Source organism: Aotus nancymaae, unplaced genomic scaffold (genome assembly GCF_030222135.1).
Source record: "Aotus nancymaae isolate 86718 unplaced genomic scaffold, 86718_ANA_hifiasm-v0.15.2.pri h1tg000021l, whole genome shotgun sequence".
NCBI lineage: Eukaryota > Metazoa > Chordata > Mammalia > Primates > Aotidae > Aotus > Aotus nancymaae.
The window spans coordinates 13,399,901-13,422,507 of record NW_026988433.1 but is presented as its reverse complement, the minus strand read 5'-3'; the positions used below and the strand labels follow the sequence as shown (position 1 = coordinate 13,422,507).

General features: G+C 46.3%; 2 protein-coding genes and 1 long non-coding RNA gene across 11 annotated transcripts in view; 1 reads left to right on the top strand and 2 right to left on the bottom strand.

The window, feature by feature from the left end:
- Positions 1-2,415, bottom strand: part of LOC110569265 (uncharacterized) — a 290,201-nt gene extending 287,786 nt beyond the window's left edge. Inside the window, exon 1 of the long non-coding RNA XR_010343815.1 lies at positions 2,143-2,415. This is a non-coding gene — a long non-coding RNA (uncharacterized LOC110569265). The remainder of the gene's footprint in view (positions 1-2,142) is intronic.
- Positions 2,079-15,131, top strand: PRKAB1 (protein kinase AMP-activated non-catalytic subunit beta 1). 2 transcript variants are annotated; one of them, XM_012468980.2, is made up of 8 exons: positions 2,079-2,245; positions 2,436-2,603; positions 6,262-6,425; positions 7,807-7,900; positions 8,183-8,297; positions 10,416-10,549; positions 13,474-13,542; positions 13,793-15,131. In XM_012468980.2, exons 2-8 carry the CDS (start codon positions 2,445-2,447, stop codon positions 13,868-13,870), a joined length of 813 nt encoding a protein of 270 aa, XP_012324403.2. In that variant the 5' UTR covers positions 2,079-2,245; positions 2,436-2,444; the 3' UTR covers positions 13,871-15,131. The 2 variants fall into 2 exon arrangements, with proteins under 2 accessions (XP_012324403.2, XP_012324402.2); XM_012468979.2 differs by having other exon boundaries at positions 2,402-2,603.
- A 4,466-nt stretch (positions 15,132-19,597) lies between these two features.
- Positions 19,598-22,607, bottom strand: part of CIT (citron rho-interacting serine/threonine kinase) — a 197,547-nt gene continuing 194,537 nt past the window's right edge. For 6 of the 8 annotated variants that reach the window (XM_064379733.1, XM_064379737.1, XM_064379734.1 and 3 more), the window contains one exon: positions 20,833-22,060. In XM_064379733.1, coding sequence (XP_064235803.1) covers positions 22,037-22,060 — 24 coding nt within the window. In that variant the 3' untranslated portion in view covers positions 20,833-22,036. Of the gene's footprint in view, positions 22,061-22,607 lie in introns of all 8 variants that reach the window. The other 2 variants (XM_064379735.1, XM_064379739.1) reach the window with 1 other exon arrangement.

Below are 22,607 nucleotides of genomic sequence, written 5' to 3'. Positions count from 1 at the left end.
GTGCTCTTTCTTATCTCTCCAGCTGTTGGGAGAGATTCCAAAGCTCAACACCCCACTGCCTTGTGTAACCAAGTCAAGACCCCTGTTAGAAAAGCAGCTCAGAGAAGCTATCCTGGGTCATCCATAGTGTCTTAGCTTATTTAATTCAGCAATCATAGTCAACATTTCCGATTATATTGAGTGAATTCAAATTCTCAGTAATCAGCTCCAGGAAGACCCTCCTGGCTCCCGTCCCTTTTCCTGGCCTGGTTTAAGTCCCTTCTGAGCTCCCATAGAATCCCGTGCCTATCTATATTATTGCTTTTTTCTGGGTCTGTGCCAGACTCTACTGTATTAATTCCTTTGGGGCTGGAGTCATATCTCATTTATTTTATTGTTTTTAAATTAAAAAGTAGTACATCCTCACAATAGAAAAAATTTCAAACAATATAGACCTATATAAACAAAAAAGTAAAAGTCCCTTTTCTGTCTCCTCCTATTTGCAATCTCCCTCTTCTCCCCAGAGAAGACCACTATTAACAATGAGTTGCATACCCTTCCAGAACTTTCCATTTGCAAGCCTAATAGTGTTAATAAAAGTGCTGACAGTTATTGAGTGTTTACTAAGAGTCAAGTGCTATACTAAGCATTTTTATGCGTGTTCCCAATTAATTCACAAATCAAGCCTATAAAGTCGGTGTTATTTCTATTCCCATTTCACAAGGTGCCTGTTACTAAATGGTAAAACCAGAATCTGAACCCAGGCAGGCTGAATTCAGAGCTCATGCTCTTGAACATGTATCGTTCTCTCACTTGTTTTCTGGACCTTGCAATATCATAGACGCTTCCTCATAATGACCTAAAAATTGTTTCTTCCTTTTTAAAAAGGTATTCTACAAAAAGTTATTTGGTATTCTACAAAATGAATGTATCCTGTTTATTTAGCCATTCTCCCTCTGAACAACTTTTAGGATTCTGTAGTTTTTCATTTCCTTATTTCACACCAAATCTAAGATTCCATTGATTGTAAAACGCATCCAATTTCAGAGATTAAAATATGTGGGGGTGTGGGGGGTGACAGGTGCATCTTAGAATATATTTTTGCATGTAAATATTTTGTAAATAATGCTTGTAAATAATTTTCCTGTATGTATTTCTGCAGAAGTTTCCTAGGAATAAAATTGTGTGTCAAAATGAAGGTGCATTTTTTATTTTGATGCATACTGCCAAATTCCCTCCAGGAAACTTTACCTTAGTCATCCTGTGTTCCTCATTTCCTTAGCACAATGTCTGGTACTTTTCAGGTGATAAATAAATGTTCACTGGGTGAAATGCATGACCTGACCCAGCAAATGCAATGTATGTTGAGATAGTCACACACCCAAAAAAAACACAAAATACGACAATGACTGACAGTGAGAAGATGAGAATATTTTACCACCGTATTTGTATGCATTTCTTGTTGAAGCACTGGTTAGGGCAAACGACAAACGCTAATGCATCTTACGCAGAAGGATGTTTCCGAAGTGATTACAAGGTATCTTGCAAAATTATGTATCCAAAGATTAAACACTCGATTTAATAAGAATACACTAATAACGCCAGCATTTTACAACCCCCAACCTACTAGATATAAGAGATTTCCAGAGATCTTACGGTCTGCCATTTTCTCTTTACTTGCAAGACTGCCTGCACCCCTGACCCTAATCTCCAGAAATCAAGATTCTGCAGTGGGGACTGCATTTAACAAGCGCTCCAGGTTAACCTAATGAACTGTAAAGCGTGAGAGCGCGTGCATTAAAAGGGCTTTAAGAAGAGGAGTTTCTGAATTAGATTTGCATTTTAGAAAGATCCCTCTGGCTGTAGAGTGTAGAATCAACTAGAAGTAGGCAAAGATAGTTAATGGCATTTTCAGCCCAGCGTGTGAACGACCCACTGGCCGGAGCGCCGGGACGCCCCCTGCCGGCCCTCAGCAGCATCGTCCTGAGCCGGGCCAAAGGCGGGAGGCTGCCGACTGCGACTGCGCGCTCCGAGGCCTGCAGAGCCAGCGCAGGGGCACCTGCAACCGCACCGCTCAAGACCGGAAGCGGAAATGGAATCGAGATAGCTTCGCGCGCTTCGTCGGCCGCAGCCACCTCCACGCCCTAGGCCGGGCCGATTTACGGAGTCGCCGGAAGCGGAAGTCGCTGAGGGGTGGTGGAGCACTTGAGAAAGTGTCGGTTTATCTTCGCGCCCGTTGAGTTCTCGCCGCGGCTTGCCTGGGCAGGTAAAGCGCGATTGCGAGAGCTCTGCAGCCCCGCTGACTCGGCTGAAACCAGCTCCCAGCCCGAACCCTCGCCCGAGGGGGTGTTCCGATTCCTTCCGCGGACTCCTTGGGACCCGCGGTTCCGGGAGTCGCTTGCCCAGGGTCCCTTTCTTGCAGTGAGGCTCCGTCCGGCTTCCCCGTGTCCCCGCAGACCCCCATCATGGGCAACACGAGCAGTGAGCGCGCCGCGCTGGAGCGGCATGGTGGCCATAAGACGCCCCGGAGGGACAGCTCGGGGGGCACCAAGGACGGGGACAGGCCCAAGATCCTGATGGACAGCCCCGAGGATGCCGACCTCTTCCACTCCGAGGAAATCAAGGTGTGAGGGGTGTGGGAGAATCCGATTCCCATTGACTAATGTTGAGGAGAGGAACCCTCCACTAGCTTCCCGCCACATCCTTTCGAAAACCATCAGAACGAGGCGGGAGGTGGTAACTTACCCGGTGCACTTAAAAGCCAGATGGTCCTGTAAGAGCCCTCTTAGCAGTCCAGGAACCTGTGTCTAATTAGCAATATGAGAACGTCATCCCGAGGGAGGAGACACGCACTTCGTTTAACATCATTAAGGAGAAGCAGCTCTGGGACAGAGTTTCAATTCTTAATTAATGCAGAGAGTCGAGCTAACAGCATTTGAGTCCCAGCCTCTGCCTTTCTCTTAGGTGTAATTAATTTCGCCGCTTTGAGACAAATTCCCTCACCTTTACACAGACTGGAACTTTTGTAAAAGTTAGAGAGTTTATTATCCATTTTGGAGGCGAACCAGGTACATACACAAGCTGAAAGCGTGGAACGGCTGACGGCAGTTGCCAGAGGTGTTTAGTTCTGTCAACACTTTTGACTCACCCTACTTATTTTTTTAAAGACAGGTGTCTCACTGTGTTCTCCAGGCTGGTCTCTAATTCCTGGGTTCAAGCAATGCTCATGCCTCGGCCTCCCGAAGTGCTGGGATTATAAGCGTGAGCTATAGTGCTGGCCGGTTCAGGCTTTTTTTTTTCTTTTTTTGAGACGGATCTCGTTCTGTTGCCCAGGCTGGAGGGCAGTGGCACAATCTCGATTCACTGCAACCTTCCTCTCCCAGGCTCAAGCCATCCTCCTGCCTCAGCCTCCCGAGTAGCTGGGACTACAGGCATGCGCCACCATGCCTGGCTAATTTTTTGTATTTTGTGTAGAGATGGGATTTCACGATGTTGCCCAGGCTGGTCGTGAACTCCTGACCTCAAGCGATCCGCCCGCCTGGGCCTCCCAGAGTGACGGGATTACAGGCATGAGCCACTGCTCCCAGCCTCACCCTTCTTCTTCTTTTTTTTTTTTTTCTTTTAAAGCGGACATAGAAAAGTCATTCGACTTCTAGAGGTCAGCGGGTAGTGAGGGTCCATCTAAAGGAGGCAGTCAGCAGCTACTGAACTTCCCTCTGATGTTGTTTAAATATGATTTAATCGCTTTTAAGCCATGCCAACATTTTTCTTCCTGGTTCAGCCTGTTTTAATTCATCAAAAACTCAGGTGACTTTTGACTCCTGCTTCAACCACACTCCTGTTAACCACCTTCATAGGGTGGGTATTTCCAGCTGCAGGGCCCAATCCAAGGGCACTTAGTGATTCTTGCAGCTGGTATTTATGTGTTATGTCTGAAAAGAACTACTTGTTTCAAGGAACAAAGTAGGTTTAGGAAAGATAAAGCTGCCCTCTGCCCGACATACCCTGTTAGTATCCAATTTCATGTTAATCATCATCCATTTAATTGCCTGGCAACTCATTCCACCTGTGTTTGTCCTCCTGCAGAGTGAGGTGATCACATCTCACACTTTCTCTTGGATCTTAGTTTTGAGCCTCCTACAAAGGACCTGCTTTTATGTGGCCCTACAACTTGTGGTTTGAACTTGCTTTCTGAATTTGTTGCATTCTTGAAGAGCTGTGTGCAAAGTGACGTTTCGAATCATGTTTCTCCAGTGACTTGACGTTCTTTACCCAGGAAGTAATTTTGGTCCCTGGTCCCAAGAAGGCTCTTTAAGACACCAAAAGAATCAAAACTATTTTCTTCAAGAAGTATTTGTTCTGTTACTATTCCAAAACTACAGGAAGTGTTGAGCACACACATAATCTATAAGGAATGATTTCAAGCAGCACCCATTCTCATTTCATTAGAGGTTACTGAAATCGTGTAGCCCTGGGTTGAATGCCCCAGATACCAAAAAGTCATAAATTCTTTTAACTACACCAGTGCACTTATTTTGGGTATAATGAGTTATCATTAGTGTGAAGTGATTCCAGTCTGTTATTCTTTAATAATGTAGATCTCATTAGAATTCAAAGAATGCAGGCATCATTTGGATAAACTGAGGTCAGTATTTGAAATGAAGGTGCTAGAAACCTGCTTAATTCCCTAAAGAGTCTTTTCCAGCCTGAACCTCCTGCTCTTTTTAAGTCTTTGGCTTCTGACTAGGAAAAAAATCTAAAAGGTGCATGACTACATATACATCACCCAGATAGAGTGGAATGAGTTCATTTCTCACTTATTCTGGAATACTTCAGTTATACAGAGCCTACCACATGGGGGGTTATCGTTTATCCTAATGAGGGTTCAGTCTTTGTCTTGCCCTTTATTCCCCAGTGCCTAGACAGCACTTTGTGAGTAGTTTTACCCTTCCTCAAAATCTGGATTTGCCCATTTTCAAGTTGACAGCTCTAGAATTGTTCCCTCTTAAATTTTCATGTACGGTCATCCATCACTTAATGATGGGGACATGTTCTGAGGAATACATCATTAGGTGATTTTATCATTGTGTGAGCATCATAGAGTGTACTTACACAAACCTAGACTACACACCTAGTCTATCAGTCCGTTATCACACTGCTCTTTAGAAATACCAGAGACTGGCTAATTTATAAACAAAAGAGACTCAGTTCCGCCTGGCTGGGGAAGCCTTAGGAAACTTACAATCATGGTGAAAGGCACCTCTTCACAGGGCAGCAGAAGAGAGAATAAGAGGAAACACGGTAAATGCCAGATGCTTATAAAACCATCAGATCTTATGAGACTGACTATCAGAGAACAGCATGGGGAAACTGCCCCCATAATTGGTTACCTCCACCTGGTCCTGCCCTTGATACGTGGGGATTATTGGGATTACAGTTCAAGGTGAGATTTGGGTGGGGACACAGAGCCAAACCCCGTCACCCAGTCTAGACAGTGTAACCTATTGCTCCTGGGCTACAGGCCTGTACACATGTTATTCTACTGAACACTGGGTGAGATTTGGGTGAGGACGCAGAGCCAAACCCCGTCACCCAGTCTAGACAGTGTAACCTATTGCTCCTGAGCTATAGGCCTGTACACATGTTATTCTACTGAACACTGGGTGAGAGTTGGGTGGGGACACAGGGCCAAACCCCGTCACCCAGTCTAGACAGTGTAACCTATTGCTCCTGGGCTACAGAGCTGTACACATGTTATTCTACTGAACACGTAGACACTTATTCCACAGTATATTTAAGGATTTGTGTATTTAAATATATCTACACATAGAAAGATCCAATAATATGGTGTAATCTTATGGGACCACCATATCCGCAGTCAGTCGTGGACTGAGGCATCGTGCACATGACTACTTCCAATCTTGAGGGAGGAACATGACATTTATGAGGCCAGTCTTGGATTTGTGGTATCACAAGTGGGTTTTATAGTTTCTGCTAGAATTTTGATGTCAACTTCTTTAATGACAACAATAGCTAATAATTAGTAAGCACTCGCTGTGTCAGACACTATGCAGAGCATTTTCATGGACTGTCTCAGTCTTCACCAGAACCTTAAAAAATATATTTTGCAAGCAGGGAAACTGAGACACCACTAGTCAGTTTCCAGTCCTGACTGTGAACCTAGATAGTAACAGCTGCCTCTTTAGAATGAATTGTCAGTATTGTCTGTTGTAGGGAACTCGCTTATGGCTTCTTGCTCTGAGTAAACTGCACTGTTTCTAGGCACCAGAGAAGGAGGAATTCCTGGCCTGGAAGCACGATCTGGAAGTGAATGATAAAGCTCCCGCCCAGGCTCGGCCAACTGTGTTTCGATGGACGGGGGGTGGAAAGGAAGTTTACTTATCTGGGTCCTTCAACAACTGGAGTAAACTTCCCCTCACGAGAAGGTAATTGCCTGGGGAGTGTTCACTATCTAGACGCTCTTATTCTAAAACGTCTCTGAGTGAAAAGAAAATGGGTGCCTGGTGGAAAAATACTTTCGCTTAATAAGTCTTAGGGTTCTAATCGCAAACCTTAGTGGTCTCTAGGTTTAAAGTACACCTTTCTTGGAGGAAAGCAGCATCTATCCATGGAGAATATTTCTGTGTCAGACATCTTTCACTTCAGATACTCAGCTATCTATTGTCAGGACTTTTCCACAGAAACACAAAAATCTATTCTTAATGCAGAAAGGGAGCACTGGGCTGAGAATCTGAGAGACCCACATTGGCCAGGCTGTCAGTCGCCTCCATATCCCTTTCTGTAAAGAGGGAATTTTGGACCAGATGATCTCTGATGTTTCCTCTAACTTTGATTCTGCATAATAACTTTGTTTGAAAAGTTGGCCGGGCGTGGTGGCTTATGCCTGTAATCCCAGTACTTTTGGAGGCAGAGGCAGGAGGATTGCTTGGGCAACATAGTGAGACCCCCATCTCTACAAAACAAAATTAAAAGGTAGCTGGGCATGGTGGTGCACACCTGTAGTCCCAGCTACTCAGGAGGCTGGGTGAGAGGATTGTTTGAGCCTGAGAGGTCAGTGCTGTAATGAGCTGTGGTTGCACCAGTGCACTCCAGCCTGGGCAGCAGAGCAAGACTTTGTCTCCAAAAAGAGAAGAAAAATACATACTATGTAGTCACCTTTAGCAAGGATTATAGTAAGACATTGTATCAGGAACCCCAGCATGGACTTCTGTCTTAAGTTGTCAGTGAGAGAACACCTTTAGTGAGTATTCTTGATAAAATGAGGGAGGAAGTGTGCCAGGCCTCACTGTTGTCAGGGGCTGCCTGCTTTCCAGCGGTTCCATTGGAGGAGGAGGAAGCCACTCAGCACAGCAGTCACAGGTCAGTTCAAGTCAAGGGAACAAAACAACCCAGTGAAAGGGTTTTTCCAGAGTGGTTTTTTTTCTTTGTTTTAGTGGTTAGGCAACTTTCTTTAGAGAACATTTGAGCTTTCTGTTCAGTTGTTCCCCTCTCCTGCCCAAAGCAAAGTGACAGAGGGTAAAGCTAGGCAGCTCGCTGTTTGTCTTCTGGTGTTATCCTCCCTGGCATCCAGGAGCCATGCAAACTTGAGAAGCACAAATGCCTGTTTGTTGACCTTTTAAGGTGAGGGATGTGGTTTCCTGGTATTTGAGCGAGATGAGTTTTCAGGAAAGTGTGTCACACTGCTGCTTCCTTATAGCCTTTCCAGATTGAGATCGTTATGCTGAATTGTCTAAATGGGCTAAAAACGTTTGTTCTCTGCAGGAACTCTTGGTTTTATGTGAAAATGTTTTGTTTTGTTCCTCGCAGCCACAATAACTTTGTAGCCATCCTGGATCTGCCGGAAGGAGAGCATCAGTACAAGTTCTTTGTGGATGGTCAGTGGACCCATGACCCTTCAGAGGTACTCTTCCTCCCACTTCCGGTCCTCTGGGTGCCTGCACAATACAAATAAATCACCTTCCCGGGAGATTGCTGCCAGGTCCCTTTGCCCTGCTAGTAAAAGTCCCCGTGTGTGGCAGAGCTGGATAGCAGCACTAACTGTCAGACAGTTGGCATACTTGACCAAGATGAGCAGGGTGGCTAGCCAGGAGATGAGGCCTTGCAGCCAGGAATTCCAAGTCCTCTGAAGAATCACTCCACAGACCTTCCACGTTATGATTTCTGCCTGTCTGTCTCTTCCCAGCCCATAGTAACCAGCCAGCTTGGCACAGTTAACAACATCATTCAAGTGAAGAAAACTGACTTTGAAGTATTTGATGCTTTAATGGTGGATTCCCAAAAGTGCTCCGATGTGTCTGGTATGAACACAGTTATTTTATACACATGCGTGCAGGTGGGGGCTGTACAGGCTAGAAATACTCTTGTTTCTCTTGCCTCTCTTGATCTGAAGCTGCCCAATCAGATAGGCAATTATAGCACCCCTTAAAAGCCACAGAGCTTAATTCCTAACTGTCAGGTTGTTGAAATTTAGCCCCAAGGGAGCTGTGAGTGATTTCCCTGGTCATCTCAGGTATTCAATAGGTCACAATAGGTCTTGGCAGACCTGACTTGTTTCTGCTAAAGCAGACAGCAGAAATGGAACCACAGCTTGGTCTCATGCCAGGAGCAGAGCTGAAGAGGCTCTGGAGGGTCAGAATGAGTTAGTGACAGCCCAGCACTGGAGAAGCCTGCGTCTCATCCCACTCATGGTGCCTGAAGAATTTCAGCCTGACAGGTGATAAATGGACACCTCAGTGACCTTGGCGGTCACTTGTGTGGTACATTAGCACCTTGTCAGAATCCCTCCAGAGGAGGAGGAGGCTCCCCACAGGAAAAGGCCTCCACAGCGCAGCTCTCCTTGACGGGAACCTATTTAGTACAGAAATACAGACCCAGTAAAACTTCCCCATCTTCAAAGAGCCTTTCAGGCATCAAGGTTTCAGTAAATTCTTTCCATCCAAACCCCACAGGAAAAAACTCCCTGGAACATGATTCGTACAATTCAAGGGGAGGAGGGTTACAGTCTGAAGTGTTGGTGCCAACCACACTTCCCCTTCTTGGAGGCGGGGGTTTAGCAATTCCTGGACCCTGACGGAGGCAGTGGAAAGATGCCCCAGGAGAGTATCTGGCACACTAAGAAAACAGATTCCGTTCAGTTTATAGGACAGTTCTTCATTGTTGTCTAGTTGGGCCTGGAAGTTCTCCCACCAGGATTTCTTGTTACCAGTTCAGAAGTCACAGTGGTAAAATCACGATGAGCTCACTGTGGTTGACAGTTCGTTGAGCAGGACTTGGAAATCCAAAATCAGTGTGCTTTTGTCTGGATAATTAATCCTTTAGAGATATCTAGCTTTTTTGCAAATAGTTGGGAATCAGGGAATGGAGGAAGTGTGCCCAGATATCCTCCAAAATATGTAACTTACTGATTGATGTAATTTTAGGACACTTAAAAGCTTTTCAGTCAAGTTTCCACCTAGGAAAAGAAAAGGACCCCTCACTGATAAGAAGCCAATTCCACATTCTCTACAGACTTCTCCTACTTAGACACTTCCTCAAAATGTTACTTACTTTATGGCTCAGTTTTCTGCACTTAATGCTTTTCTCAATTTCTTGCTGTAATATGGTTGGGTCACATGAAAGGGGCTTGTCCCTAAAAAATGACATTGAGGGAATTGGCAGAGCCAGGGCATAGCAGATCTTCTCTGGACCAGCCCCAGGATCTGGCCACCAGAACCATCCCACGTGTTCTTTGGCAGATGGCTTGGTACCTTCTGGCTAGCCAAATGTCACTATGCAGCTGTTGTAGCATTATGAAATACTGCTCTTGTAGAAGCTTCTCAGTGTATCTGATACTCAAGCAGAAGTTTGGAAAGAACTCGAGTGTAATGGAGTTAAAGAGCTTTTAGAAATTGGGCTTTCAATTTTTCTTCCCTCCATTTTGAAATGTGCCTCGTTTAGCCTGTTTTCTCCATTGCCTCGTCTAAACAGACTGCCTTATCTTCTTTTGTATTGTAGCTGGCGGTGCCCGTAACCTGGACTTAGCCCTACTTAATCCTCACTTAGCCTCCAGCTTCTTTGTGGTCTTTGCCAGCCCAGCCTGAAGCCAGAAGGAAGCATTATTCTGCCATGGCATGTGGGGTTGTTATTGAGAACAGCCTCCTTATGATCTGACCCAGACTTACTGTCTGGGCCACCGCCTCCATCTTCCACCAGGGCACCTGAGTTGACTACTGAGTTTTATGCCAGTCACCCAGATTCCAAAAGGGTTTCTCCTCTCCTCTGTTCTGCACTCTTGGAACCTGTGTATCCTTCAAGGGAATGTAAATCTGCATTGAGGGAACAAGAGGCAAGGAAAACTAGACGATGACAACATAAATAAGGCTGCTTCTAGAATGCCTGATTTTCAAAGTAGATGTCCCGTTCCTATCTCCCAACAGAGCTGTCCAGTTCCCCCCCAGGACCCTACCATCAGGAGCCCTACGTGTGCAAACCTGAAGAGCGCTTTCGGGCGCCGCCCATTCTCCCCCCACATCTCCTCCAGGTCATCCTGAACAAGGACACGGGGATTTCCGTAAGTACACAGGCATCTGCTTGGAATGTCCTTCATGGGTCATGTTCAGTTGCTCCCTTTCCTGTGTCCACCTCTTGCAAAGCAGCTTGTGAGCAAAGCTCAGTGTCGCCCACTAGTGGGAACCGTCCCGTTCACCTCTGCCGTGGGGATGGGCTGCCCACGAGAGGTTCCAAGCGTGGATGCTGCCTCAGTGTCTCACAAAGCCTTTCTGCACTTGCTTCCTTGTCTTTCAATCCTGCCTCAGCCTGAGCACTGTTCCATTTACATTTCGTGACAAAACGTGTCACCATCCCTTCTTAGTAAGCTACATATTGGAACTCAGGCTCTGGCCCCCACATTTTAGAATCTAGTTTTAATCATTAAATTGCTTTTAGAAACATCAGTACTCCTGGATCAAAATTTGGGATATCTAGGTAACACACATTTCTTCTCTGGGAAATTATTGCATGCAAAAAAGAGGTGTGTGTCCTCCTGGATCCTGAAGAACAGCCGATTATTCTGTTGTGATTGTTTTCTGTTCCATCTCACCTGGATTGCCCGCCCAGTCCACCTAGCTCTGGAATGGATGGCACAGCCATAATTCTTGGGAATCCAGGAATTCAACTTGGTCCAAGCACCTCTTAAGAGGCACTATTTATGAGGTGCTTAAAGTGGCCATGCTGCTTCTGAACCCCCAACCCTGAAGTGGAGGGCATGTGTGCTGAGACGAGGAATGAACGTGTCCACAGGTAGGCGTCCCTACAGCAGTCGCTGCCGGGCTGCTGGGACAGGGTCTCCGTGTTGTTACCCTGCCCCAATAGGACTTGCCTTTCCCAGGTCACCACCTGTGCTGGCAGTCCCCCTGCAGCGGTGGGTGGGCCATCCTGGTATAGGCCCAGAAGAGGCCAGTGGTAAGGACTGACCAGCACCCCTCAGCTGGCAGGGCCCTCCCTGTTTCCAGCACTCAGTTGGCAACAGTCTCAAATAGGCCACAGGTGAAGAGTTTCAAGGACTCGTAGCTTCAGCCTTAGAACCACTTAGTTGACACCACTTCCCTTAGCTCAAACTTTACAAAGGTTGGTGGGTTAGATGACTTTCAGTGCCCTCCCAAGCTAGTAAGGCTTTGTTTTTTCTAGAAAAGAGAGGCATCACTAGCCATCTTCTCTGATGGAGACCGCTGCTGGGAATAGACCAGCTGAGTGTGGCCCAGGGCTCAGGGAATATGAGAATGTCAGGACCCCTCTGTCCAAGGTAGCACGAAGCTCTAACGTAAACTGTGGTCACAGTTGTAATTTTTAAATGGTTGACATTTATTTTGCCCCAAACTAGACTTAAATGCTTTTCATGTATTCTTATTTAAGCCTCACAACAACCATATGAAGTAGGTGCTATTACCCCCATTTTAGGGGTGGGGAAACTGAGGCACAGAGAAGTGGGGAGAACACTTAAAATCTAATCTTAGAGATTTTCAAGAATACAATACATTGTTAATACTAGTCACCATGTTGTACAGTCAATCTCTTGAACTTATTCCTCCTGTCTAACCGAAATCTCCCCTCCCCCCGACTCCTAGCCCCTGGTAACCCCCACTCCACTCTCTACTTCGGTGAGTTGGATTTTTTGGATTCCACATAAGTGACATCATATGGGATTTGTCTTTCAGTGCCTGGCTCATCTCCCTTATGTCCTCCAGGTTTATCCATGCTGTCACAAACGACAGCATCCCTTGTTTAAGGCTCAGTAGTATTCCATTGTATATCTGCACCTCATTTTCTTTGTCCATTCATCCATTGCTGGACACTTACGTTGATTCCACATCTTGGCTATTATGAATAGAGCTGCAGTGAACGTGGGAGTACAGATCTCTCTCAGAGGCCGATTTCATTTCCTTTGAGTATATACCCTGGAGTGGGATTGCTAAATCGTGGTAATTTTAGATAATTTTTGAGGAGCCTTTATACCATTTTCCATAATGGTTGTACTAATTTACATGCCCATCAGCAGTGCACTAAAAATGGCTTTTAAGTGTTCTTACCACAAAAAAATGGTAAGCATGTTATGCGTATGTTAATGAGCTTGATTGAGCCATTCCACAATGTATGCATATTTCAGAACAACATATTGTACATGGTAAATATACATAATTGTATCTGTCAATCTTTGAAATTAATTAATTTTTTAAAAAGGCCAGGCTCACACAGGAACTGGCTGAGCCAGCATTCACATCAGACTGGTTGCTGCCAGATCCTTGGTAGCTGGGGCTCTCAGCAGCCACCCTGAACGGCCTCCCAGCAGGAGTTTGCTGAGTATTTGTTGACACAGTGATTGGCCCAGCCTATGGGGTCCTAAGCTGTTCTACATTTTTCCATTTGAATCCCATTTATAAAAGTTGGGGGTGTACAACGGCAAAAAAAATCCTGATTTATGGCTTCTCTTAAAACATAGGAAGGTGTGGCGGGCCGCTCTGAGTGCCAGCCCTGTGGGAGCTTTTCCATAGTGGTGGTGTCTTGTCCAGGTATCTGTTGTCATTCTTCAGGTTCATTGTCTGAGTCTTACAGATTCAAGTTTAGAATCTGTTGCTCAGGAGCGTTTAGCACAGATAGTCTCTTCCTGCGTTCTCTGACAGTACTTTCAACAGACAGCTGCTTTCTTCCTGCCCCTCCCTCTCATAAGAGGACAGAGCCGTGGCCCACACTTTAAAGAGGCTGGAGTAAATGCCTGGCCGGAGACACACGCGGATGCCTCCAGCAGGCATACAGGGAGCTCCCTTCAGGTCAGAAGGCACGACCCTCATCTCCTTGAATAAGCCCTTGTGCTGCCTGACTTGGGAAGAGAGGTTGGCCTGAGAGAGCCGTCCCCTGTCCTTTGATAGCTGGTGCTGGAAATAAAGGGGAGAATCTTGGTTTCCAAATCCAGATGCTCACCGCTGCTTTGTTCCCTCACAGTGTGATCCAGCTTTGCTCCCTGAGCCCAATCACGTCATGCTGAACCACCTGTATGCGCTATCCATCAAGGTAATGACGTTGTCTGTCCCGTTACAGCTGTGTTGCCCAGTGTGTGCTCTTAGGACTCCCAGCAGTGAAATAAGCTGGGGGGACTGACTTAAAGGGCAGCTCCCAGGGTATGACACAGGCCCTCAGGCTCAGGTTCTGAAGATGGCCCTGGAATTTGTGGTTTTATGAAGCCCTTAATGACTCTCATGTACTCTGAGGCTTGAGCCCCTGACTTAGTCCTGCCTTTGCTCATTTCCACCTTGTTCCTTAGGATGGAGTAATGGTGCTCAGCGCAACCCACCGGTACAAGAAGAAGTACGTCACCACCTTGCTATACAAGCCCATATGAAGAGTTGGGGCCGATGGTGGCCCAGAAGACAGTGTGCACCGCCAGGCTCCACGCGTGCATACTTTCCCAGAGGGGATGGACTGTACATTGCTCATTTCACATTCTTCAGAAGACATTTCATACCTGCCCTGGTCCTGCTTGAAGGTTTGTCCAGGCAGAGCAGCTCCTGCAGTGCCTCGGTCTGGCGGTCCTCCTAGCACTCCCAAGGCTTGGAGCCTCGGGGACTCATCAAGGCCAAGAAAGGAGGGAGGGCGGCGGAGGATCTGCAGCCCTGGCCCCGCGGTGCATGGGGCTGGGTACAGTTCTAAACCCACATTCTCAATTCCGCTTAAGCCAAAAATGAATGCTAACTCCTTTGCCTGTAAAAATCTGGGACGCAGAGACAGGCCACATAACATTTCCAATCATGTGTTTTTAAGGTCAGCCACTTGTCCCTGCTGAGGCCTGGCTGTGGAACTAAGTACAGCATTGGTCTTGCCTCTCCTTCAAAATCAGCAATAGATTGTCCCTCTCGGCTCCAGGGAGATGTCATTTCTATAGAAATTAGAAGCTGTCTGATTTCTAGATGAAGTTTTACAATTGTTTCTTACAGTCACGTGCACTAAGTACTCTTCGTAAGCAGAGGTGGCTGGCTGTGCAGCCTTAAGGCAGTTTTAAGTCACCACGACTAGAAATCACATGAACTCTGCTCAGCAATAATCTGTTCTCAGAACAGACTTTTCAACCCACCACCGGATTTCTCCATTCAGCTGGATGATCCTGAGGACTGACAGCCAGAAGGTTGTCCAGCTTTTTATTCCAGTCATAATAAGGTGACCATGTTAAACCACACAGTGGTTAAATCACACAGTGTGGTTTTACAAGGTCCCGTACCACCTTGCTCAGGACCTCTGCCCCTAGTTAGCAGGCAAGGTGCTGCTTACTCTGAAAGGAATGTAGAACTTGCAGCAGCCTTCTGAGTTTGGTCCGGAAGATGTCCTTTGGACAAAAGCAGACTTCTTTTCACACAGCTCAGTTTCCAGGGATCACCAGAGATGTGCCCACTAGCCCAGGTTCCTCTCACTCAGTCATCAGAAGCTACCTTTATTGTGCCCTTTATTCCTGGTGGGAGTGGGAGAGGGAGAAGTGAGCTCCGTGGGTGCCAGTATTTATTTGGTATCCCTGAATTGGGGGCACCCTTTTTTTGTTAACTGTTTTCAAAACACTGAATTATTGTCACCTTGATTTACAATTTCAGTAAAGCTTTGTAAAGATAATTGGACATGTGCTTGGACAAGCTCTGATTTTATTCCATCCCTTGGAGAAGAGACGGGAACTCTTCCTGACTTCCATTTCAGTACGATTCTTGTGGCACTGAGTGGACAGGGCCACTCCAGCTGCCCAGGCCTGAGAACCATTCCTGTGACCCACCCATTCACACAGCATTTGAAAGCCCATGATGAAGGGACCCCTAAAACTCAGCCCCTCTGAACAGCCCGTCACAAGGGGAAGCTGAAGAGGGTAACAGCAGAGGCTCCTGGCTTGGGCAAGTTGGTAGTGTCCCCAGGCCAGAGGGTTTGTTCCCTTTTGCTCCTAAACAAGCCCCAGAAGACGACAGCCTGGGATCATGACCCTGGTGCATGAGATACCAGGACATTTGTGGAGTCGGAGCTGTTTTCATCCACTAAAAGAGGCTATATGTCCCTCCTCCCAAAAAGGTGGAAGGTTATGAGTGTCTCTTTTAGCCTTTTCTTCTCAGGTATCAGGAAACCGTTTAAATAAATTTAGCAGAAAGAAAAGTATGCAGATGAGCTCCCCACTGGTGCAGAAAACCCAAGCTGAAAATGCAACATAAAATAAGACTAGTTTACTGGAGCCAGTCACCCCAAGAGTCCTCGAAGCCCTGGGGCCACAGGGGACTCCCAGGTGAGGTCACGGCTGAGACGGAGACACAAAACAGGACGTGGTCAGAGATAACACATCTGTGTGCATATTCAAAGGATTTCATTTTCTTTAAAAAGCAGTACAAAGTACATTACAGTTGGAAAGCACCCCCCGCCGACAAGTGAAAGACTCAGGGTTAATGGTGATTTTACAAAGGTGGAAAAGGAGATCCTGTTTTGGCCAAATCGCAGGGGCAAAGCCACATGTCAAACTGTCCTATGACCAGGTAATCCTTTCTCCATTAGCATTTCCTTTATGGGTGAGGACTTACAAAGTTTAACTCAAATTGCTTTTCAATGAAGATCAATTTTTCCCTCTGGAAGCTGATTAACTTATAGAGCCAAATTAAAGCCTAAAAAATACCAAAATATAAATCATTGCAGGGCTAGGGCCACAAACAGGAAGTCAAAAGCCCAGACAAGAAAATTGTGCCTGCACCTCAACTAGCTCAATTAGGAAATCTCCAAGACGCCTAAGGCTGAGAGAAAAAACCTGGAACATCACGATACAATCTATGGCTGAGGTCAGAGGCTGAATGAACCATTTGAGGAAAGAACAAAATTTCATTTTAATTCAGTTCCTCCTGTATGAGCACAATTTCACTTTCAATGCACTTCCCTGATCCTCCTCTGCTATTTGGGTCACCTTCAAAATTCAAATGTCCCCAGTGTGATAGTATTAAGAGGTAGGCCCTTTAAGAAGAGATTAGGTCAGCCAGGTACAGTGGCTCACGCTTGTAATCCCAGCACTTTGGGAGGATCACAGGGTCAGGAGTTCAAGAGCAGCCTGGCCAACACAGTGAAACTCCGTCTCTACTAAAAATACAAAAATTAGCTGGGCGTGGTGGCAGGCACCTGGAATCCCAGCTCCTCGGGAGGCTGAGGCAGGAGAATCGCTTGAACCTGGCAGGCAGAGATTGTAGTAAGCTGCGATCATACCCCTGCAGTCCAGCCTGGGTGACAGAGCTAGACTTTGTCTCAAAAAAAAAAAAAAAAAGATTAGGTCATGAGAGCTCCTCCCCTCATGAATGAAGTTAAGGTTCATATAAAAGAGGCTTCAGGTGGCATTCAGCTCATGTGCCCTGGTACCTTCTGCCACGTGAGGACACAGCTTTCCTCCCTCCCAGAGGACCCAAGCACAAGGTGCCATCTTGGAAACAGAGAGTAGCCCTCACTAGACAAGTAAACCTGCCCATGCCTTAATCTTGGACTTCCCAGTCTCCAGAACTGTGAGAAAATGAATTTCTGTTCTTTATAAATCACCCACTGTCAGGTATTTTGTTAAAGCAGCACTAAATGGACTAAGACATCCAGTGTTTACAAATGGTTTGAATGAACTGAGGAAGACACAAGTCATGGACCACTCCTCAAATCATAAAGCTTCTGAGGAATGCTTCAGCACTTCTCTTCACCAGCAAATTAGTGGAGGAACAGAAACTAGAGCCTTCTGTGCCGATATGCCAACTATAATTGTCTTCAGGAGAAAACATGGAAGTTGTAGATAGGTATACATTTCTTCTAAAACCCCAGTCACCCAACCAATTGAGAAAACATCGACAGGGTACTTGGAAAAGTCATCCTCACTGTAGTGAGTCAGACATTTGGAGAAGATCTCAAAAGCTGGAGCAGCAGCTGGAGCCCCATCTCTGGGACCCCAGCCACTGGCTCTGGGAGGAGCCACTGGGCTCTGCCCTCAGGGTTGGCTCCCACAACATCGTCATCTTTTTTGTCTTTCATACAACTAAAGGGCCTTTGCCCAGATGAGGATGCCAGCTCTTACTGCTACCTCTTCTCCCTTCTCTCCTAGAGTGAATTCACCCATCCCATCTGTAATACTCAATGGCCAGTGAGAACAGGCCAAGATGTGCATACTCTGGGTCAGTTTTATGTTTTGGTTTTATTATTTGTGTGTGTGTGTGTGGATCTCTGAAAGACAGCGGAGTTATGTAGAGTAATAAAGTCATTTTCAAGATTCTTTCATCTACCTCTAACAACCCCTCTAGGGCAAACAGAGTTCCGTTAATCACTGATAGACTCAACGGAAAACAAAGTGATCAACACTGGACTCCATTTCCACTACCTCCACCCACCCTCCCAGCTTCAGGATATAGAGCTTCAACATTTGAGTAGGCAAATGAGAAACATTTTCTCATATAACACTGTATACCTAGAGCCACAGTCCACATGATTTAGACATCATTAGCAATATTTAAATTGCCAAAGATGACATCTGACTAAAACTAGAACAGACCAAGGTTTCTCGACCTTGGCACTATTTAGGCTTTGGGCCAGATAAAGCTTTACAGTGGGGGGCTGTCCTTGGCACTGTAGGATGATGATCAGCATCTCTGACCTCCGCCCACTAGATACCAGTAGTACCCCCAGTTGTGACAACCAAAAATGTCTCCAGACGTCAAATGTCCTCTGGGAGGAGGGAAGCAAAATCTCCCCATGGCTTAGAACCAGTGGAACAAGCCAATGTAACCACTGTATTCTGAGAATGGAAGCTGAGCTGGCCCCATGAATGCTTTCTATAGCAAATCACATTCAAGAGGTCCAATTCTGAAGACAGTCCTATTAAGCAAATTATCTCTTTCTGGCCGAACGCTCCGAATCCTAAAGTTACATGGTTATGAAATTTGCTATGCAATCAGCCTCTTTAGTCTGGAGAAGATTAAACTGTAAGTGCAGAAAACATGACATCTAATTTTGTGCTTATGAAACAGGAGTGGCAGCATGAAGTGTTAGGCCTCATTTTAGGGTGTGGCTGTGGAATTTGCTGGTTGTTTCTTTCAGGCTATTCCTTAGGGTTCAAACCCCTTCCGTGGCACATCCCTTTAAAACCAAACCATGTTTACCTAGCTTTGGAAGTTTTCTGTGGCCTCGCACAATCCTCAGGACAATTGCTGAAATGGTTGGTTGACATTTAACGGACGTTTTTCAAGTGCTACGAGGAAAGAAAGGGTCCACATTTTACTTCTTCATCTTCTGAATTATTTTCATTCTTAGAACTATGACCTCGTGGCAGATTTTCATCCCCAACAGTAACATCGAAAAGAACAGAATTGCATCTGTGGTTCCCACCACAAGCAACGAATGTCAGATACGACTCTGCAAGTCCAATTTTGACCGTGGTCAGACTACGTCATTAGAAAATACAAATTCAAACCCTACAACCCACAGGAACCATGAAAACAAAAACATCACCATTTGCCAAAACCCATTTGTCTGGCTTGAGCAAGTTTATACTAACAAACTAAGGAATGAGAAAAAATTTATCTTGCAGACTGTAAAAGTTCATCTAGTTAAAAATGGGAGTATTTTCATTTTTAATTACCTTTGATTTGAATTCTTCCCTACAAAGATATCTACATTATTAAATTGTAGTTGACCTTATCATAACTGATGGAAAAAATCTTGAACTGACCTGTTCCTGGTTAGCTGATTATAGAACTGCGTAATCCATTCTTGAGTAATCCTTTCCAAATGGCCTGTGTGACTGCTTAGAGAGCTTTCCAGCTCTGCAGCCCTGTAAAATGACCTTAATAGCCAGTTCATGGTTATTGGAAGTACTGACCAAATTTACACAATGTCACACTCTTGGCAGAGAATGCCGCCACTCTCTTAATTCCAGAATAGCAGTGTGCCCTAACCACCACGTGGCTTCCCCTATCCCACTCTAGAGGAAACCACCCTTCCCGCAACGTAAAGAAGGTCCCATCCATGAGAATACACCTCTATTGACACGCTGGTGATAGTTTTTTTCCATGGTCTCTCAAAGAAGAGGTCATTGCACTAAAGCACATACGTTTAGATCATTGCTTTATTTCACTATTGTTCAACAACAAAGTTCATTCCTCTCAAGGCAGATCTTGAATCATTCCTTGTGTTCTCTTCCTCGTTCTGAATAAAAAAGTTAATGAAGAAAAAGCCTGTACTTTTGGAGACCTAGAATCTTGATTGATGCTAATAAGCTTTTGACTGCAATTTTGTTTTACGATATTTCCTGCTGGCATCTTGGTGGTCACACGAGGCTCCCCACCCTCCAGTGAAGATGGCTGTCCACAACTACCACCATTGAAACCAAAAGTAAGTGTTGAAAAATGCACCTTGTACAATAAAAAAGTAGAAACCAATTCAATTTCCTCTTTTTTTTTTTTTACGAATATAAAGTTTCTTGTAAATATGTACAGTCTTTTGAGCTAGTTCTATATAGCAGGAAGCAGTTCACAGATGAGACACACAATATACACTTTCAGGCCTCAAGAAGCCCGTTTCTCATGAAGATCCTAAATGAAATGCCAAGACTGAAAGACCAATTTTCAGTGACCTTTCCAAATACTGTGGACCAAGAGACAAAAACTTCAGCAAACATTCAATCAAATCTGCCCTGGGGACGGGAGGGGAGGGAGGACGACCCTACAGAGTCCAAGCAACACATAAAACGCGACAGCAGGACATTTGCCAGAGGACCTCGGAACATGGAGGTTTGTAGGCGTTTCAAACAAGAAAGCACTTAGGTTGAGACACGAGCAGGAAGGAGCCAGGATGCAGGCCAGGCTGCGATCTGGAAAGGGATCTGAACTGTGGACACACGGTTGAAAACACGGTCGTGTTCACCTGCTGCGGTGGAAACGGGTCTACCTTTGAGCCTACCTAGGAGGTTGCCTGGGTTGTTGAGGCGGACCTAAGAGTCGTGGAGGACCCAAAGCAACAGACGCCTTGTGGGAGATTAAAGGCAGAAATAAGGCCGCAAGTTAGCTCACCAACTGCAAAGCCTCTAGGTCGGTTCTATACCAGTTGCCAAGAATTTCATACTCTAATAGGAGGCTCCAGGGACCCAGTGGGAGCCGCGCTGCACCTAAGGACTTCCCAACCCGGGCAGAGCTGGAAGAGTATTGAGCTGCGGCTGCTTTCTCCAACTTCCTGGTCTTAGGTCTAGCCCTAGGGAAAGGCTCGTTTGGGAAGTCACAGTTTCGTGGGGTAGAACCGCGCTGGATGGGGTGTGAACAGAGTCATCCTCAGCAGGCAGGGAAGTGTGAAGTTTGGAGGGGACATTGAGTGGGAGGTGGTGGTTTGCTGAAATCCTTCTCTGGTCGTAAGGCTTGAGCGTTTTTTTTTTGTTTGTTCAGTGCTACAGACTGCAGCTCGTGGTAGCCAGTTAGTCGGCAAGTCGTCAGAGGGTCTCGAGTCGGCAGGAGCTATGGGATGGTAGTTATACATTGGCAGAGCAACCCAAGGGGGCAGCACATGCAGTGGACCGCCATGCAGAACTCCCGACAGGCCTCTTCCCCATCCCAGAGTGGGGAACAACATGCCATCACAGACGGGAGGTGGGTGCCCCCGTCCCCTCCCCGACCCCGAGACCCAGGAGTGCTGGGCTCTGAGCAAGTCTATTGCATGCTTTCCTGGCCAAAGCTACATGGAAAGCGGGAACAGCAGGCTGGGGAGATGACGCCGGGGGGCGGGGAAGGAAAGCGTCTCGAGGTCCCTTGGCCCCAAGTCACTGCCTCCGAGCTGAGGCCCGTTGACCTCCATACATTCTCAGCTGGTGGGAGGGGAAGTTGTCAAGGCCATAAAAGGCAATGAAAACAGTAAACATTTGGCTACGATGTCACCCTGGGGAAAGCAGGGCCATCTATGAGAATGGACAGGAACAAGGATGAACCTACGTGGCTCGGGAGGTTGGCCAACTGACCGGGACTCTTCTGCACTATGCTTCAGTAGCAAAGACCTGATGGTGTGATCTGGCTAAAAATGACTACAACAGGAAATACGTTGCTATTCAAATCTATTAAGAATTTTGTTGTCTTTAAAAAAAAGAGAAAGAAAAGAAAGAAACCAAAAAAAAAGAAAAACCAACCAAGCCTAGGATCTTAAAGTATCTAATTAGGATTCTAACCACGTTGTAGTCAGCATCCCGGTTGGTTTCCTCTGATGAACTAACTGGTACAGGCTAGAGCTAGGTACAAAAGTTTGTGAATGCTTTGAAAGAGTAACAAAGTGCAAAGAGATGACTGCAGGGAGGTGCCCAGGGCAGGCACTGAGCGCTGACAGCTCCGAAGAGCGTCAGCCACCTGCCCCTCCTGGAGACAGGGGTGTCCGTGCCGAGGTGGGTCTGGGCCCTGCTGAGCCAGACGGTGGCTGAGCACATGGGCGCTGGGGTCCCCATCAGCAGAGTTCCATAGTGTGTTTGGTGTTTTCCTGCAGATTGAGATGAGGAGTTGGTTTCTCTGGCTGAGATTTATACTGAAGACTGGTCCCAGACCTAGGAGTGAAACCAGGAGGAGGAGTGTTAGCGACCCAAGGCCAGAAGTTGCTGTGCTCACCTTGCATGATGCAAATCGGAATTTGCAGCCCCTGGGCTACCCACTTCAGCAGTTAGCAGTGAGTGCTCGGCAGGGCAGCACCCACTCCAGAGCCAGCCCTCAAAGCCTGGGGGAAGTCAGGGAGTGAAACTCACTAGAAAATCCCAAAGCTGTGTACCTGTGTTGCTGTAAGCATCTGTACGCACATACACAGTTTCATGGGTCAATCGGGGGATAAGAAGTCATACGGATGGCATTTCCTTCTTTCTTGTACCAGCAGGTGAACTGCAGGTGGCATCAGAAGGAGAATGCCACCCAGAAAATCATCCCCAAGTGGCAGAAAGGTGGCTCCTTGGCCCGCCTAGCTTGCTGAGGAGGCACCAAGCGCTTGAGTCATCCCCTGCCTGTGGGGGCCCCTTCTCTTCAACACCCATCCATCTCCTCAATCACGAGCCTAAAAATTACACAGATAATTCATGCACATGATTTAAAAATTTCCAAAAGTTC

What these genes read in the sequence shown, in the direction of transcription:
- PRKAB1 (XM_012468980.2), top strand. Translation starts at nt 2,445, where the DNA reads ATGGGCAACACGAGCAGTGAGCGCGCCGCGCTGGAGCGGCATGGTGGC. An exon ending in AAACTTCCCCTCACGAGAAG is followed by an intron (nt 6,426 to 7,806) that starts GTAATTGCCTGG and finishes TGTTCCTCGCAG; the next exon opens with CCACAATAACTTTGTAGCCA. An exon ending in TGTATGCGCTATCCATCAAG is followed by an intron (nt 13,543 to 13,792) that starts GTAATGACGTTG and finishes CTTGTTCCTTAG; the next exon opens with GATGGAGTAATGGTGCTCAG.